Source organism: Bidens hawaiensis, unplaced genomic scaffold (genome assembly GCF_021521415.1).
Source record: "Bidens hawaiensis isolate Kalapana, Puna unplaced genomic scaffold, B.hawaiensis_p1.1 tig00008515_1, whole genome shotgun sequence".
Classification (NCBI taxonomy): domain Eukaryota; kingdom Viridiplantae; phylum Streptophyta; class Magnoliopsida; order Asterales; family Asteraceae; genus Bidens; species Bidens hawaiensis.
The window spans coordinates 1,125,624-1,143,939 of NW_027491608.1; the positions used below are offsets into that span (position 1 = coordinate 1,125,624).

Consider the following 18,316-nt stretch of genomic DNA (forward strand, 5'->3'; position numbering starts at 1 on the left):
ATCATTATTCAGCTCACACATCTTTAATTAATATTAACTCTTATCTTCAAGTAATTAGGGTTTGTATTCAAAATGAATGCGGTAGGTAGACACGGCCAGAGATCCGGTGCATCTCACCAGCGTCAGTATTCCGATAACTTACTGGACGCCACGTCATCATCGGCTAACGGCCGGTGGCTTCAATCGGCCGGTCTTCAACACCTTCAACAACCGTCTTCCAATACGTCATCTGTATGTATTGTATTGTATTGTATTGTATTGTATTATTATTAGCTTAGTTTTAAAATGTCAGATCTGGTGGTAGGTTAGGGATTTAGGATTTAGGAATTAGGATTGTGAATTGATTTGTGATTAATTTGGTAACAGGACTTTGGTTACTATGGCGGTGGTGGCGGTGGAGGTTCGAGAATGTATAATAATAATAACAGGAGTGTTGGTACACAGAATTTGTTTGATGAGCCGTTGACGCCGCCACGTCAGAAGAAGCACGGTGGTGGTGGTGATGAGCACAATGGATTTAGTCCTGGCTTGTTAGATCTGCATTCTTTTGATACCGAACTTATCTCTGAGGTAGGTTTATTTGACATTGTGGATAGACAGGTGTGATTATTTTTGGTTTAATCATCACTTCCAAGTTGGTCATCCAAACACCCCTATTTGTGATACATGCTTTGTGAATTTCGTGCAAACATAGGCTCGGTTTTTCTACATAACCGTCTAACCGAAAGTCCGAAACCGATAACATGTTTTCAGAAAATCATTAACCGAAATCGGTTCGGTTATTTCGGTTAGTATCTTGGTTTTCGGTTTGGTTAATGGATTGGTTAACAACCATGACAAAACCTGGGCTAAATTTTAAAACTAACATAAGTAGCCACCAACTTTTTGCTTAGAAAGACATGAAATGTAGGTATCACACATGAAATACATGAATTGGAGGTATAAAAACTAGAAATATAAGAAAATGGAGGTATAAAAACTAGGACTATCTGAAAATATCAATGGTTCGGTTCGGTTTTGGTCAATACAGTTAACCAAGGGTACACAAAAAAAACCGCAACCTATTTTTGGTAATTTGGTTTTCAGTTAATTTTGGTTCAGTTTTGGTTCATCCCTAATTGAACTGAAGTTTTCTTGTTTATCGATATGCTGACAGATGCCTGTAACTGGAAATTATGGTGCTCCAATGTATAACAATGATCGTGGCAGAGGGTTTGATGATGCAGAGCCATATTTGGGAAATAATAAACAGGCCAGTAAAGCTCGAGGTTTGCCTGATAACAATCTTTTGAGAAGCTTTGCTCCAGAAAAGGAGAAGGCGAGCAATGTTGCTAAGATCAAAGTTGTGGTAAGTTGATCCTGTTACAACGATCTAGTTTTTTGAATACAATTATAATTGAGATATTTTGAAGTTATTATCTGAATGATTAAATTTCAGGTGCGCAAGAGACCCTTAAACAAAAAGGAGTTAGCAAAGAATGAGGAAGATATTATTACTACAGAGCCTCATTCCAATTGCCTTACAGTTCATGAGACAAAACTCAAGGTTAGCACTAGAATATGCATGTGCATACGTTGAAATTACTTTTTCTAGTTTTAAAAAGTAAAATGATTTTTTATTTTGCTGTGTGAATTGATGCATTAGTTTGATATTTCCAATGCTAAAAGTAGTGTTGTTGGCTTTCTCTGTGTGTATGTATATGACTATATGCCATATCCCACATAAGCATAAACAAGAAGCTTTTGTTATTGAGAAAAAAATTAAAGACGAAATGACAAGCGGATGATGCATATTAATATACAATAAAACAAATAGAAAAGACAAGTGTGTGTTAAGAATAAAAAAGAAAGAATAGAGTGGTGGAGAGATATTGAAGACAAATGTCATAATCATAGTTATCTAGACAATGAGGCTGTAAATAGTTTTATATAACCATGCATACATCATGTTCACGCAATCCTAATTAAAACTTGGTAAAAAAACCAGTGATGTTAACATTTTTTTTTTTGAGTTTTCATTAGGAAAAATGTGAATTTTATTATTAATTTATTATTAATCATAGTGCAAACCCTGTTTCTGAATTTATTATCTTCCAAAATGAGTCAACAGTAGTCAAAGGTTGGCTATTACTCATCATTATCATTCAATTTGAATCTCACCATCATGCAGGTTGATCTCACAGAATACATGGAGAAGCATGGATTTGTTTTTGATGCAGTACTAAATGAAGAGGTTTCTAATGATGAGGTCAGCTAATTATTTACAGGGTACCAAAAATTGGCGGGTCGTGTTGACCAGAAACACATTTTATCCAGTTATTTTTTAAAATTAAACAGTTAGCATGTTTAAATGATTACAAAATTACATAAATACAATAATAATATACCATTTTTGGTGAAGTGATTTAATAGGCTGTATGTTCCTTTTATGTTTACTCATTTGACCCTCTGGAAATAAAATGCAATTCTAACCATTGGCTTTTATTGTTTGTATAGGTTTATCGTGAAACTGTTGAGCCCATAGTTCCAATAATCTTTCAACGTACCAAAGCTACTTGCTTTGCGTATGGACAAACAGGTACCCTAGCTTTAAGTAACATTTCTTTCAAAACGAACAACTTTTAACTTTTAACTATATTTCATTGTTCAGGAAGTGGAAAGACTTTTACAATGAAACCCTTACCTCTTAAAGCATCTAGGGATATTCTAAGGCTCGTGAATCATACCTATCGTAGCCAAGGGTTTCAGTTATATTTTAGTTTCTTTGAGATCTATGGTGGGAAACTCTATGATCTTCTCAATGACAGGAAGTAAGTCCCATTCCTATGCATGATTAAACTTTATAAAATACAACTATCAATGCAGTTATATGTGAGGATATTCTCTGATTGTTAACAAATGTTTTATAATATATGCTATTTATAGTTGATAAAAAACGTGTTGCAATATTTTAGAGTTTAGATGTGGTTACTTCTAAAATATGTAAGAATGCTTGTTTTGGTCAATATGTAATTTGGAGTCACCTATGATCTCATCAATGGCAGGAAGTAAGTTCCATCAATATATTTGATTGAGCTTTATAAAATACAACTATTATTGCAGTTATATGTGAGTGTTCTTTGAATTGTCAGCAAGTTTTTTGTAAAAATATGTTATTATAGTTGATAAAAAAATAGATTGTTCATAGTTTAGACTTGTAGACTTCTAAATATTTAAGAATGCATGTTTTGGTCATTTTATGTGACTTGGATTATCGGATTATTCTATTATTAGTTTCATACCTGCTGTTGCAACACGACATGTTAATCAGGATTTTACAAATGCTCACATCCAAACTCTGTCCCCTAAGCAATCGTTCAACTTCTAGCTTTTTAAGGATGTGACTCCATTATTTTGCAGAAAATTGTGCATGAGAGAAGATGGTAGTAAACAAGTATGCATTGTCGGTTTGCAAGAATACAAAGTCTCAGATGTGGAAACGATAAAAGAGCTAATCGAAAGAGGTAACGCAACAAGAAGTACTGGAACGACTGGTGCTAATGAGGAATCTTCTAGATCACACGCGATACTTCAACTCGTTGTCAAAAGATCTGTTGATGGAAGTGAAACTAAACCTCCAAGAGTTGTTGGTAAACTCTCCTTTATAGATCTTGCTGGAAGTGAACGTGGTGCAGATACTACAGACAATGATAAACAAACAAGGTAATAAACTAATAATAGTGATAATTGTTTTTTAATATGTTATATTATTTTTTTGATTAAATTATTATTATGTGAAATATGTGATGCAGAATGGAAGGTGCTGAGATTAATAAGAGCTTGCTTGCATTGAAGGAATGTATACGGGCTCTTGATAACGATCAAGGTCATATTCCTTTTAGAGGCAGTAAATTAACTGAAGTTTTGAGGGATTCATTTGTTGGAAACTCACGAACTGTTATGATTTCTTGCATTTCACCAAATGCTGGATCTTGTGAGCATACACTTAATACCTTACGATATGCTGACAGGTAACTACTAATACTCTGTTATATAAAGGTTGCAATTTAGGCTTGTAAATGAATAGAACGTGCAGTGAACCATTTGTGAATTGTTTGGCGGGAGGTTTGCTTATTTTCAACGAATGAACATAAACAAAGATTTTTGTTCATTTAGTTAAACGAACATGAACAGGTCTTGTTCGTTCATTTATGTTCGTGAACGTTCGTTCATTTATGATTGTTAGTTTACAACATTCGTTCGTTAATATGTTCATTTGAACTTTTTTTAGGGCCGTTACAGTATTGTCTAGTTTGAATTACTTATTAAGCTAAGCACATTGTTCTCGTTACTTTTAATTGGTTTTAGCTCAGTTATGTTCAGTTACGTTCGTGAACCATTCTTTTATACTGTTAATAAACGGGCATAAACAAACATGAATACGTGATTACGTACATTTTCTTAACGAATGAACACAAACAAAAAAACCTCCTTCGTATAACTGTTCATGTTTGATCATCTGATCGGTTAAAGTTAAACGAGCGACACGAACATGCTTCATTCGTGTTCGTTCACAAGCCTAGGTGGCAAAAGAGGTGGGTTGGGTAATTGCCAAATTGTCAAAATGGACCCAGAACAATATTGTCCAAATATTTTAAGCGTCCTATACATTGTTCGTTTACAATATTAATCTGTCTTTCTTAATAAAACAATTTTAAAAAAGTCTGTTTCCTTTTTAGATAACATTTTTGTTACACTCATTAGGCTTGTGATAAAACATAACCCAAATCAAGCATGTTTAAGAATTGTGTCGTTTATAATTAACAGGGTGAAAAGTCTTTCAAAAGGGAACAAAAAAGACACGACATTTAATTCCAAGGAGCCAACCGCAGTGTCAATGTCTACAACCGCCTTACCCCGAGTTCCATCCTATGAAGATAACATGCTTGATTCATATCCCGAGCAAGCTGATGAAGACGATTATGACTCTGCAGAAGAGTATTATGAGCCCGAGCAACCATCATGGAAGAATAATAACACAAAAGTTGAACCTTATAGTTTCTCAAACGCATCGGATAAGAACCGGAGAACCAATGGTCAAACAAAGACAAAAGAACCACTGAAATATGAATCAAGAAACTCGAACCCTGACGATGAGTTAAACGCCCTTTTACAGGTATTGATTTTACATATAGTTAATACTTCAGTTATTGTTTCCGCATAATAACTAGTGATACAATTTCAGGAAGAGGAAGACCTTGTTAATGCTCACCGTAAACAAGTCGAGGATACCATGGATATTGTTAGAGTGGTATGTCATAAATCGTAATGTTAATTAGGAATTAAATTTTACCAATAATGAAAACATGATTTATATTGTTTGATGATTTTAGGAAATGAACCTATTGGTGGAGGTAGATGAACCGGGGAACCAGCTAGATGACTACGTGGCAAAACTGAACACGATCTTGGCTCAAAAGGCTGCAGCCATTTCACAGCTACAGAACCGGTTGGCTCATTTTCAAAAGCGGCTTAAGGACCATGATGTGCTGTTGTCATCTGGTCAGTAAGGGGTATAGACTATAGAATTTGGTCAGAGTATGACAATGAAGTCTGTGGTGAGCTTTATACAGTATTTGGGTTATAACTTGTTCACCCTCATTATGGGTCAAGTCTTGTCATTCATTATTGTTTGATGTTTTGTAAACTCATGATAAAAGATGATTCATTTTCGACTCGTTTTTATAATTTATTCTACCTTTGATGATCTACGACCGGGACTTGTTTAGAAAGGAGCATTCGGAAAGCGCCTCATGCACATACTTCATTGTCCCAACATATTGTTTAGTTTATAATTGGTAAGTAATTTGTTACACTCTTTTTGACGTGTACACCACAAATTTGACTATGATTTTGTATGAACAACATATTAGATGATATTTAGCCCTTTCTTTATGATCTATTAGTAGCCTACCCTGTTACATTTTTGCCAACCTCTACTATAGGCATCATAATTGGACAAAGAAAAAGACTTTGTTCAGAGTAACAAGTTTATGGTGTTTTAATTATAGCTACAAGCCTACAAAGGATTGTAGAATCATGCAAACACTTGTATTGATTGTTTTAATTGCGATACACCAAATAGTTATGTAATTGTACGATTACCCCACTTTTGTTTTCTCAGAGTATTATTTAATCGACACAATACATACAAATGCATTACGTGATACCCAAGTACTTTAAAACTTAACTTGGTTCGCATTCCTAGGCCCTAGCTATTCGAACATCGAATAATCATGAATAAGAAATTTCAACTATTAGGTTAAAACTCGTTTATATATGACACGTGCTAAGTAAAAGCAATATTAAGGGTTTTAACATGTTTGTTTAGCATGCTTTTCTTTTGTTTCAACAAGGAAATCTTTTTATCCTATTTTCAATGTTGATGTGTAGTATTGACGTGAATTTTGTTTTTAATTGTTATTTTTAATATAATTAACGTTTTATAATTTTTTTTTGAATATAACTACATATATTTTAAATACCGACCGCGCCATCTTCTCCTCCATTACTTACTTGACGCACACAAAATCTGATGATGTTCAATTTGAAGATTTAGTGACATGATTTAAGCAAAAGTTCCACGAGTGACCTAATTAGAAAAACTTTTAAAATATGATTAATATTCGGTGAGATATTCCCACGGTGGGGTTGCTTTTAAAAAACACAAAGCACGCAAAGGCAATATGGTCTAAACCAAGACACAAAGCGCGAAATGCAAAAGAGGTGAGCTTTTCGCATGCGGTACGCAATCAATTTTTAAAAGATACGGATTTATTTATCATAATCATGACTAAAAGGGGCCTAAAAAACTACATAAATAACTTGCAATAGATATACATAAGGATTTGTTGATCATAATCATGACTAGACAGGCCTGATTTCAAGTGCCTCAACAACAAGCCCTTCTTTCAAATGAACACCATTCACTTCTCTTAAACTCATTTTAACCTCTTTCTCACACTTTCCTTGGTTGTAAAACTCACCCAATTCTATCTCTAACCATCCATCCTCTCTCTCAAAACCAACTCTTGAAACCACGTCTTCAAATCTTGATCCCGAACCTTCTTTAACCTTGCTTTCATCACAAACATGCTCTTGCGATCGCTTGCTACATGCATTGTGAGACAGTATGACTGTCCCTCGTGAACGCAATTCACCAACTTCAACCGAAACCTCACATGGTACAACGTCTAAGCCATAGGCGCGATGATGAGCCACTTGAACAATGAGATACGCTCTATACATTGTATTTGGTGACAAAATTCGGGTGTTGATCTTTCCTTCTACCTCAAGCCAACTAGTCATTCTAAGCTCTACAATTTCTGCAAATCTGTTACATAAGTTGGTTTTAGTTAATACACAAGACATAAATGTTAAGTAAAAGATTGTGAAATGTGAAAATTGTGTAAAGCCTCTATATATGTCCATTTAGGTACAATAAATAAGACGGCCATGTAACTAAATAATCTATTTTTCCTCTCTTATTACATCTAGTTAACACTACGCTTATACGCCTTTCACAATACCCAAATTTAAACTTGTTCGTATGAAATGCGACCGATATAAATATATATTACCTCGATCGGGTGACGGGTTTCCAACACCAAAAGAGGGGATTGGCTGACCAAGCTATGTAAAGCTCTCTTGCACTTAGCATGTAACATTTTTTTCCCGTTGCTTTATCTATAGAAAATTCCTAAAATACATATGAAGCCCAAAATCATAAATATATACTAAATTATTCATTTTAAAATAAATATATACTAAAACATGTAAGAGCAGTTGACCACACTTTCTGTATGATATATTTTTGAATATGACACATAAGACGGTTATTTAACTGACATACTTTCTCTCTTTCTACTTAGATTATTTGTATGTACGTGATATGTCTTATATACAAGTGCATTACGGAATTCTTGCTATTTATTAATATTAACGAAATTAATATTATATGTATAGTTAGTTACCTTGAGGCCTCGATCAATAAGAAGTGGAGTAGAAGCCTAAAGAAAAGCCCCTTCTTCGATTTATACGTCACCGGAGATACGCTTTTCGATATCATATCTTCGTAATCAGGTGGCAACAACTTATCCCACACCACGTCTGACTCCGCAGCCGTCCTAAACACCGAAGCCACCACCGCAGACTGACATACATCCCGCGGTGTACCCCGGGACAGTATATCAGCTATGCAATCTGCCGGCAAACCCTCCATGCGTACTAATATTAATATAAGCTAGTTGAATGAAACAATGAATATATGTTTTTAATATTTTTGTGTATATCGTCTTATCGTACACACGATGGGCATATGAAGACATATATTTATCCGGTTATATTTATATTTATTATATGTTTGGTGGCATGTTGTTCCGTGGTTATAGTTTGGTGTGCGCACGTACATGCTGAATGTGTTAAACTTGACCATCTTTTTGTATATTAGGTGGTCAAAGATGCTAACGGAAATTTAGTTGGTATCGGTTTAGTTTGTTACGGTACTGGTAATGTATCACCACTCGTTGTAAAAACCGAAAACTCAAAAGATGAAGTTGTTGTAGTCCAAAAACAAATATTAACACGTGTTTTACATCTATCGAAAACTATAAAAGTGAAATAAGGGTTGAAAACTTGAAATTGTAACGAATAAAAACTATAAGTACAAAGTACATAAGGAGTGTTAAAATTTGTAACGGTCTATTTTGAAACATTCAAGTTGATTCGATGAAACATTGAAGCAACTTTAACGGTGTGCATTTTTGTGATTCGATGACTTGTATTTTATTTTGAATAACTCAGTTTTACAAAAAATATACTTAATTTAAATAAAATGAAGTACGCCGCAAGTGTATAATTCAAATTTTATAAACCGTCATATTCTAAAAGTTGTAACAGTAAAAAGAAAAAAAACTATGATTGAATAAAGTGTCAAAATAGTTGATCAAATGTAATTTTTATTTTATTATTATAGATATAACCTACTTATTTTATTTAATCATTACATGTACTTATGTAATGGTTGCAATCACATTATGCGTAAGTGGGGTTTCCAAGTTGGTTAAACTTGCGTCTAAAATGTGTGGAAAATCGGCGTTTGATCGAGACATATTGTCACATTGATGTTACATAATATAAACTCATCAATCTCTACTTTGGTTAAGAAGAGACAAGAATCATATATATTCAAGCTCAATTGTACGTAATTTTGTAAGACCACATATTCTAGGATGTTGTTCAAAGACGACAACAATTCAAGATGACATCACAATCATCCAAGATGGCATCCTCTTACCGGGTTTTTAGGCGTGAAGGGTGCTAAACATGATGCCAGAGGGGATGTGAAGGATGAAGGCGACATCGGAACTTAACACTTATTTTCAAGGGGGTGATCGGGATTTCCACGTATAAATAACACTAGCAAAATTGTTAAAGTGGGCGACCAACTCCCCAACCCAACACATAGGTCTGCCTCTGCATGTGTCTGACATGGGTCATGGTGGCGTTCTCGGCTTTATTAAGTATATAATATTTATTTTAAATATACTTATGTTTTCGTAATTCTTTGCATTATAGTATCATATTAGACTGTTTTTGTAATTCTTTGCATTGTAGTAGTATTATGTTAGACCATTTGTTGTGGAGTAACAAACATGCCATATAGGGATGTTAATACTTGCTACGCCACGCCGTCCTAAACAATGGGGCGCCAAAGGGTTCCCATTAACGTTTTGGCGCTCAAAGAGCTTAAAAGATGGTGATCACCTCACTAACAACTAGTTACATCTTTTTGTCTTTTTACTAAAATAGTTAAAAATATATATTAGTTAAAATTCATTGATTGTCTACGTAACATTACACATATTTAACTAGAATCTTCTGATTAACCCATGATACAGCCTAATCATTTGTGATTTCAACATATTCCCGCCGCATCACGCTAAAGAATCTCGATAAAATTAAACTGGACCGACATAAATCTTGTGGACATCCTTGAGAGAACAATAAAAATAAAAAACAAAGCAATCAAAATCCTTGAAAACGATGACACCTTATTTGCCACATGCATTGTTAGCTTAGTTGCCACATGCATCCTTAGCTTATTAAGGTTATGGCTTATGCAACACATATCTACACTTTTTATCTTTTTCCTCTTTTTAGCTTTAAAAGAGACCTTGAATTTGTTTTTAGATTTCAAATAAGTTGGGTGCCCCTAATTTCATTTTCGGGTCATGTAGTTAAACATCGATTTCAGTTAACTTATTGACCTAAATTGTATCGGTTCGGTTGGTTAGGTCTAGTGACGAAGTTTGAATGATAACGAGAGGGACGTTTGAGAGAGCGGTTTTGCGTTCAAGAGAGCGCTTTAGAGTTAAACAAGTGATGTAATCAAACATAAACCTTTAATATCTATTTGTATTATGTTTGGGGAGGGGTGGGGGTTTAACATGGTCAAACAACGGGTTTCAAACAGTAAAAAAACAGCTATATTACCGTTAGAAGACGATTCTATGCATTAAATGACATTAAAAAATAAAAATCCAGTTGTACCAAGTTGTCGTGTAGGAATCGTACCTGACCCTATTCGGTTCTACTAGGTATCCCTTCATACCCATGGTTGTAAAAATCTTACCTAGGCGCTGATTACTAGTCGCCTAGTCCTACTCGTCCCCCCCCCCCTACCCCCTACTAGTTGGCGATTAATCACTTTGGTCAGGATCGGTCAAAAATGTAAAATTTACAAAAAAAGTGGTATAAAGATATACATTTTCAAAATTAAATATAAATTCCAATCCAATCCGACCGGTTTCGGTTGTACCCGATTGGACCTTACCTGGTTCCGTCCGGGACCGGTTTCGGTTGTACCCGATTGGACCTTACCTGGTTCCGGTTCCGGTTTCGTTTCTGGTTTAGACTACAATAAACCCACGGGCTGCCACGCATTTTTTAACAAAAAATTGGGCTGCCTTTCAGTTGGGGACTGGGCTATTACCCAGATGAGCTGACTAACAATTACCATCCATAATCCATTAATATGTTTTTAGCAGCTTTTTACAATTATACAAAGAATAATCCTACTTTTCTAAAGATATAACTGAAATATGCTTTTAGCCTTTTAGGGGTGTTTGTTTTGCTATGTGAGGATGAGAATCGTGATGAACATGGTGTGCTAGGTTAGGTTGGTATTTCTAAAATTTTGTTTCGTTTGGTAAGTAATTCGTCTTTTAGACGTGCACATTAATGATTTGACTATAACACATCCACACAATTTGTTTAACACGACATATTAAATGATATATAACATTTAATGATCTACTACCTTACCCTATTACATTTTGCCAACCTCTGTGATTTATAGGTATCACAATTCAAAAGAATAAAATAAAAGGGAAAATAAAAATACTAAAAAGGCATGTTAGACCACAATTTTTTATCAAATAGGCACCGTCTTTTAAATAGGTTGCGAAGGAGTCGGATTATTGGTGTGAGTGAGATTTGAATGAGTCAGATCGTTGTATGGGTTGTGAAGGATATCGGATGACATTGACTTTTAGCCTTTTACATTTGTTCAAGTGGATTGTGGAGGAGCAAGGTTAGCGAATAAGTCGGATTATGGGTGTGTGAGTTAAGAAGGAGCTGGTTCATTTGCTCTCCTTTGATTGGTTGTTGTGGAGTGCCTATATGAGCAAATGAAAAGCCAATGCCTAGTTGAGCAAAATTTGTGGTTGACATGCCGATTTGGTTTATTCAAAAAGATAAAAAGAAAAATCTTTACGCAATCTAAAATTTTGTAATAGAAACACATTTACGTTTATTGTTTTTTAAACAAAGCTATATAAGATTATAAGAATCACACAAACACGTGTACCGATTTTTCAATTTTAATGTAAAACACAATTATATAACCACTTACACGCTTCTTTTTTCCTCGTAGTATATCCGACATGGAATATATTTTCAAGTGCTTTATCTAAATCGGTTTACCGTCTTAACTATTCGAACATATAATAAGACATCATGAAATCTAAAATTAAAAAATATATTAATTATATTAGTATCACGGTTACATTAGTGCCTAAAACAAAAATATTAATTATTATATTATTATTAGTATTGTTACTATAGTAGTATGGTTCATGTATTCACCTTTGAAGTTTGAAATTAGGTTTCCAAAAATAATATAAAAAAAAGTCCTTGAGGGTGTGCATGGTTTAGAAACCCGTCACATGACAAGTTTGGTGTTGCATCTCTAGAACCAAAAATTGTTGTAAAATGCACAAACCAAAATATAAAAGAGAAATAACTAAAACATATAAGGATTTGTTTCATAATCATGACTAGACAGGCCTGATTTCAAGTGCTTCAACAACAAGCCCTCCTTTCAAATGAACACCATTCACTTCTCTTTAACTCATTTTAACCTCTTTATCACACTTTCCTTGGTTGTAAAACTCACCCAATTCTATCTCCAACCATCCATCCTTCCTCTCACAACCAACCCTTGAAACCGCGTTTTCAAATCTTGAACCCGAACCTTCTTTAACCTTGCTTTCATCACGAACATGCTCTGACGATCGCTTGTTACATGCATTGTGAGACAGTATGACCGCCCCTCGTGAACACAAGTCACCAATTTTAACCGAAACCTCACATGGTACAACGTCTAAGCCATAGGCGCGATGATGAGCCACTTGAACAATGAGATACGCTCTATACATTGTATTTGGTGACAAAATTCGGGTGTTGATATTTCCTTCTACCTCAAGCCAACTAGTCATTCTAAGCTCTACGATTTCTGCAAACCTGTTACATAAGTTGGTTTTAGTTAAGACATGGAAAAGATGGTTTAATGGCTATACAATACATTATCACTTTTATATGGTTCCATAATATTTAATTTATAACTTGTTTTATATCGAGGGTGTCACACCATACAGATATATATTGTATATACCTTGATTGGATAACGGGTTTCCAACACCAAAAGAGAGGATTGGTTGACCAAGCGATGTAAAGCTCTCTTGCACTTAGCATGTAACATTTTTTGCCCGTTGCTTTATCTATTGAGACTGCCTGAGATACAAATGAAGGCAAACTCATAAACTGTAAAAACAAACTTTAGTTTTTTTCTAACGACATTTTCTTATCTAACTTCTTGATATTATTTGGCCAAATACTTTTTGGTAAAACAAACTTTCGATAATTCAAAGAATATATATTAGTTTATTCCGTGATCAAAGATATGTTAAGAACGTATTGCAGGTATCATATTTGCATCAAGTATATGTAGTTTTTTGAATGTGATACATAAAACGATTTCATAACATCCGTACTGTTTTTCTCTTTCTCACTAGTTTGATTATATATACACACACACATATAGGGTTTGTATAAAAATATAAATAAAATTAGTGTGCTAAACTCGAAAATCAAGTAGAGTAATTATATATTCAAGTAGAGTAATTATGTAATTATTCTATGTTAATTACTCTATTTGATTCTCACGTTAATTTCATTTGTACGTTAACCTCTCCCTCTCTCTCTGTATATATATATATATATATAGATATATATAGATATATATGTTTTGAAATTAACTTATACTACACATAATAAAAAAAAGTTTAAGAGCTACAAGAACTGCATAACATTTTTTTACATCTTAATTTGTTTTAAGAGTTATAATATTATAAGGCCTACCCATTGTCTAATAAATATAATGCATTAGATACGATACAAGTTTTTATACGATTACCTTAAGACCATGATCAATAAGAAGCGGAGTAGAAAGAAAAGCTCCTTCTTCGATTTATACGTCACCGGAGACACACTTTCCGATATCATATCTTCGTAATCAGGTGGCAACAACTTATCCCACACCACGTCTGAATCCGCAGCCGTGCTAAACACCGTAGCCACCACCGCCAGCTGGCATACATCCCGCGGTGAACCACGGGACAGTATGTCAGCTATGCAATCTGCCGGCAAACCCTCCATGCGTGCTAGCCGGTAAAACAAAGTTGAATGAAACTATGAATATATATATGGCTATTTTTCTTGTGTATATTGTACACACGATGACGACATAAAATGGACATATGAAGACATATTTATATATGCGGTTATATGTATTTGGTGAATTGGTGGCGTGCTGATCCATATTTATTATTATTATTATTATTATTATTATTATTATTAAGTGTGCACACGTACTTGCTGAATTTGGTAAGTATATATATATATGGGACCCATAATTTGTCAAAGTTGACCATGTTTTTGTACATGATCAATGGCTGGAAGACCATCAGACGCCGTACAAATAATGGGATTTGCAAGTTGGTAACTTATAAATTATAACTTAAACAAAGAAGTTACGTATTTTGTGCGATAACGTATAAACTTGATCGAGACTTTGACGTTATATTTAAAGGCTCTACTTGGATTTAATAAAAAAGGGCTAGAAATAGAATCGTAGAAAGTCAAACTCAAAACTTTTAAGGTCGTGTGTAATGATGTTGTGAGTAATGCGCTAGCCTCTAGCACAATGGTAGGGCTGTCCAAAACGAAGGAAAAAGAAGAAAAATAATAAGTGGAACATTTTCATAATAGGTTCGAGCTGGATGGAATGAAACATGATCGGATGTTAACACACAGAACTTAGAAAGAAAACAGAAAATTACACCATATCCTCAGGCACACACCTGGAACATATACGTCTAAAATGCCACACAGCGGGAGGTATACTTGCAACCATCATCCGTACCAAAGTCGTACATGAAAAGGCACCAACAGAGGTAACACCACATATAATACATGTATGTACGGAGCCCCTGCGACAACCACACAAAAGCGACATCAGTACCGAGCAGCGGGTCCCACGCAAAACAACATCTACAATCTCCACTATCGTGGTTGTAGAATGGACAAACCAGATATTCTCTTGATATGTGGCCTAATAAACATTCTATACATCCAGTTATAAATACAAGATTCCATCAAAGGATAAAGTGATTTTGATCTAATTCTCTTGGCACTCTCTTTATACTGTGGATGAATTTTTTTTTTCCCGAATACTCGTACTCGTATATCCTGTACCCAAATTTATTGATTTTAGGTACCGGTAATTTCGGGTATAGGTACGGTTTACTAGGTACCCGCTAATAATATGTAGGGTTTTTTATTGGGATTTCCAAAACTCATATCTCTAACCGTGTTTTTATTGGGATATCCTTAAGGCTTCAAATAGGCTTTTCAAAACCATTTAATCAAATTATTAAGTACTAACAGTTCAAATCAAACCAATCAAACTCTAGTTCTATTCTCTTCTTCTTCCAGTAAATAACTAGTAACAACCACTCTGAATGGATTTAATATTATGGTTGCTTTGTTTCATCTTTAGCTTTGGTTGTGATATTACGGTTTGATTTTTGTATTATAGATAATTGATTGTCGGTACTGTACTGCTATCGATACCAAGTTTAGTGGAGATTTTTTTAAAGAAAGAAAAACGTGGTACCAAAGTTAGTACCATGCGTACCTAAAGTACCCGTACTTTGGGTACAGGTATTTTTAGATACAAATACACGTTATACTTATAACTTGCTATATTGATTCTCATGTCGAATGATGGTTAGAGGGAGCCCCTTATTTTGACTTCGTGAGGAGGCGAACACAGTTGATTTCTCTACATTCTTTCTTACCGGACGTTTGTAATCAACGTCACACAGTATCTCGTTCCCTTGTTTTATTTTCTTTTAAGTAATCAGCGGATTTAGTGAGATCAATTTCAGATTTCTTTCGTTTTAAAAATTATCAATGATGGCCAAGTTCATTAAAATAAATCCTTTCAATTTAGAAAAATTTTTGTCATTAAACAATTTAAAATTAAAAGTGGACAACTTTATAGCTTTCTTTTTTGATATGACAAATTTATCAAATTGAATAACGCTTAAAATAATAAAAACTTGCTTGACACATGTTTTCTCATAAAGTTTTTTTCTATAATTTTTTATGCATGAATGATTAGTATAGTATACATAATTACAAAAAAGATTATTAAAAAGTTGTGAATGATTGCTTGTTTTTGATAGTTTGTGATCATTTAACAAACTGGAAATAAGAGTTGCAATTCAATAAATGTAAGCCTTCGTAGTTCTTAACGTACGTTTTACAACGTCACATTCTCATGTATTTGTTTCTTAACATATAGTTGCGATTTTTTTTAATCTACGTTTCGATTTTCAAAAAACCACCGACCGCAAACACACGGACTATGTTTTGCTAGTTTTACTAGTTTAAGTTTATAAACTATGAACTCCTGTTTGATTTAATTGTTCAAAATTAATAATGTCAAGAAAATTTCTTTGAATGGTCATGTATCAAATACACAATTTAACCTATATAAATTTTTATAAAAATTTTAATATTAAAACTTGTAGTTTGATTCTAATAGTTTTATTACACTTGATTAAAGTTAAATTATTCAACTCGATATTTTATTTTGGGGCAATCTACCAAAATACTGACGGGCTAAACATATATGGATTTAAACAACTTGAATCAGGCCCACAACAGAGGCTCAAGAAACCAAAAATTATAATGACAAAAAACAGGCCCAGACGGTGGTGTCACGAATCTTGTACATAAATCAGAAGTGGGCAATAATATTCAATTGTTAAATATTACATTTGTGTATTGGTGTGTTTGTGAAGATAACATGGTTAAAAGTGTGTATAAAGATAGATGCCAAAAAGCCCTGTTATGCCGTCCACATGTGTGTATAAAGAAAGATGCAAAGCATGAGCTTTTGACGGCCATCCGAATAAATGACTGTTTTATTGTAAGTTTGTTAAAAGTTTAATAACACATAACTATTTAAGATGTAACTCGGTTTATGTTTTATATAAAAGTCAAGGAAATTACAATATCATATGGGTGACATATAACCTTCCATGTAGGGTAAAAAGGTATAAGCTCATACCGATTCACATGACTTTTGCAAGCTACAAACCTATTACATTGTTTAAGTATAAAACAAACTTTTACATCATATGACTCGTATAATGTATGACACAACACATCGTACCACTACTTTCATATCCTTTTAGTTTTCAATAAAGTTATGCATTCTCATCATACCAAATAATTCTTATAAAGTTACACAACCTGTATAACATGATAAAAACATTATACGTTCATATAATAATATGAGTGTGAACAGTATCCCAATTACCATTATATGTAGTTTATCTTTCACCCCTTAACTTTATCCCAGTTACCATGATAATATGAGAGGTGAACAACATATCAATTACTATTTGATGAGATAAATAAACCGTAATATCAATATACTAATTAATGTACATAGTCATCATTTATTAAAACAATATTATATTTAATGATAGTAAAAAAATGTATATTGGTTTTTTATTAATCCAAACTATCGTCTTTTGGTCATTGTCGGTCCCAACTAACGAATTGGTTGATGACGGTCACACCTTTTAACGTATTTATTCGTAACGGTCCCGCAACTAACAGAATTCTAACGCGTTAGTTGTAGATCGTCGGAAAAAACGTTTTTGTCCGGAAAAGTCACATTTTTTTTGCTCGAAAACACCACATGAACACTACCCCATCAACAATTGACTCACCACCCACCCAGTCACCCATCACTTCAACATCATCAACCGATTACGACGATGGTTCTAGAGTTTTGGCGAGCTCGTATATACATTTCGCCATACCAAACAATTCTTATAAGGTTATACAACCTGTGTAACATGATGAAAAACGTTATACGATCATATGATAATATGAGTCTGAACAGTATCCCAATTGCCATTATATGTAGTTTTATCTTTTTATCCCAATTACCATGATAATATGAGTGTGAACAATATTCCAATTACCATTTGGTGAGATAAATAAACCACAATATCAATATAATAATAAATGTACATAGTCATCATTTATTAAAAATATATTCATATTTAATGATAATAAAAAAAGATATATTGGTTTTTATTAATCTTAACTATCGTCTTTTGGTCAATGTCGGTCATAACTAACGAATTGACTGCTGACGGTCCCAACTTTTAACGTATTTGTTTCTAACGGTCCACGACTAACAGACTCCTAACGCCATTAGTTGCATGTCGTAAGGAAAACGTTTTTGCATTTTTTTTTGCTGGAAAACACCACCTGAACACTACCACATTCAACAATTGACTCATCACAAACCAATCACCACCACTTGAGCATCACCAACCGATTCCGA

At 33.9% G+C, this 18,316-nt stretch overlaps 1 protein-coding gene and 2 pseudogenes across 4 annotated transcripts; 1 reads left to right on the forward strand and 2 right to left on the reverse strand.

Annotated features, from left to right (window-relative positions):
• On the forward strand, window positions 1-5,553 carry LOC143529288 (kinesin-like protein KIN-13B). Of its 2 annotated transcripts, none has more exons than XM_077025115.1 (12): window positions 1-255; window positions 367-570; window positions 1,157-1,348; window positions 1,439-1,546; window positions 2,171-2,248; window positions 2,497-2,578; window positions 2,651-2,810; window positions 3,400-3,702; window positions 3,792-4,010; window positions 4,807-5,155; window positions 5,225-5,290; window positions 5,373-5,553. In XM_077025115.1, the coding sequence occupies exons 1-12, from the start codon at window positions 73-75 to the stop codon at window positions 5,547-5,549; spliced, it is 2,121 nt and encodes a 706-aa protein (XP_076881230.1). In that variant the 5' UTR covers window positions 1-72; the 3' UTR covers window positions 5,550-5,553. The 2 variants fall into 2 exon arrangements, with proteins under 2 accessions (XP_076881230.1, XP_076881229.1); XM_077025114.1 differs by having other exon boundaries at window positions 1-231.
• Window positions 5,554-6,753: 1,200 nt separating this feature from the next.
• Window positions 6,754-8,282, reverse strand: LOC143529290 (F-box protein PP2-B15-like; annotated as a pseudogene). Its single transcript, XR_013134628.1, has 3 exons — window positions 8,013-8,282; window positions 7,620-7,738; window positions 6,754-7,372 (listed from the first exon to the last, which is right to left on the reverse strand). The product of XR_013134628.1 is annotated as an F-box protein PP2-B15-like (transcript).
• A 4,068-nt stretch (window positions 8,283-12,350) lies between these two features.
• On the reverse strand, window positions 12,351-14,141 carry LOC143529291 (F-box protein PP2-B15-like; annotated as a pseudogene). Its single transcript, XR_013134629.1, has 3 exons — window positions 13,796-14,141; window positions 12,995-13,113; window positions 12,351-12,843 (listed from the first exon to the last, which is right to left on the reverse strand). The product of XR_013134629.1 is annotated as an F-box protein PP2-B15-like (transcript).
• Window positions 14,142-18,316: the final 4,175 nt, after the last annotated feature.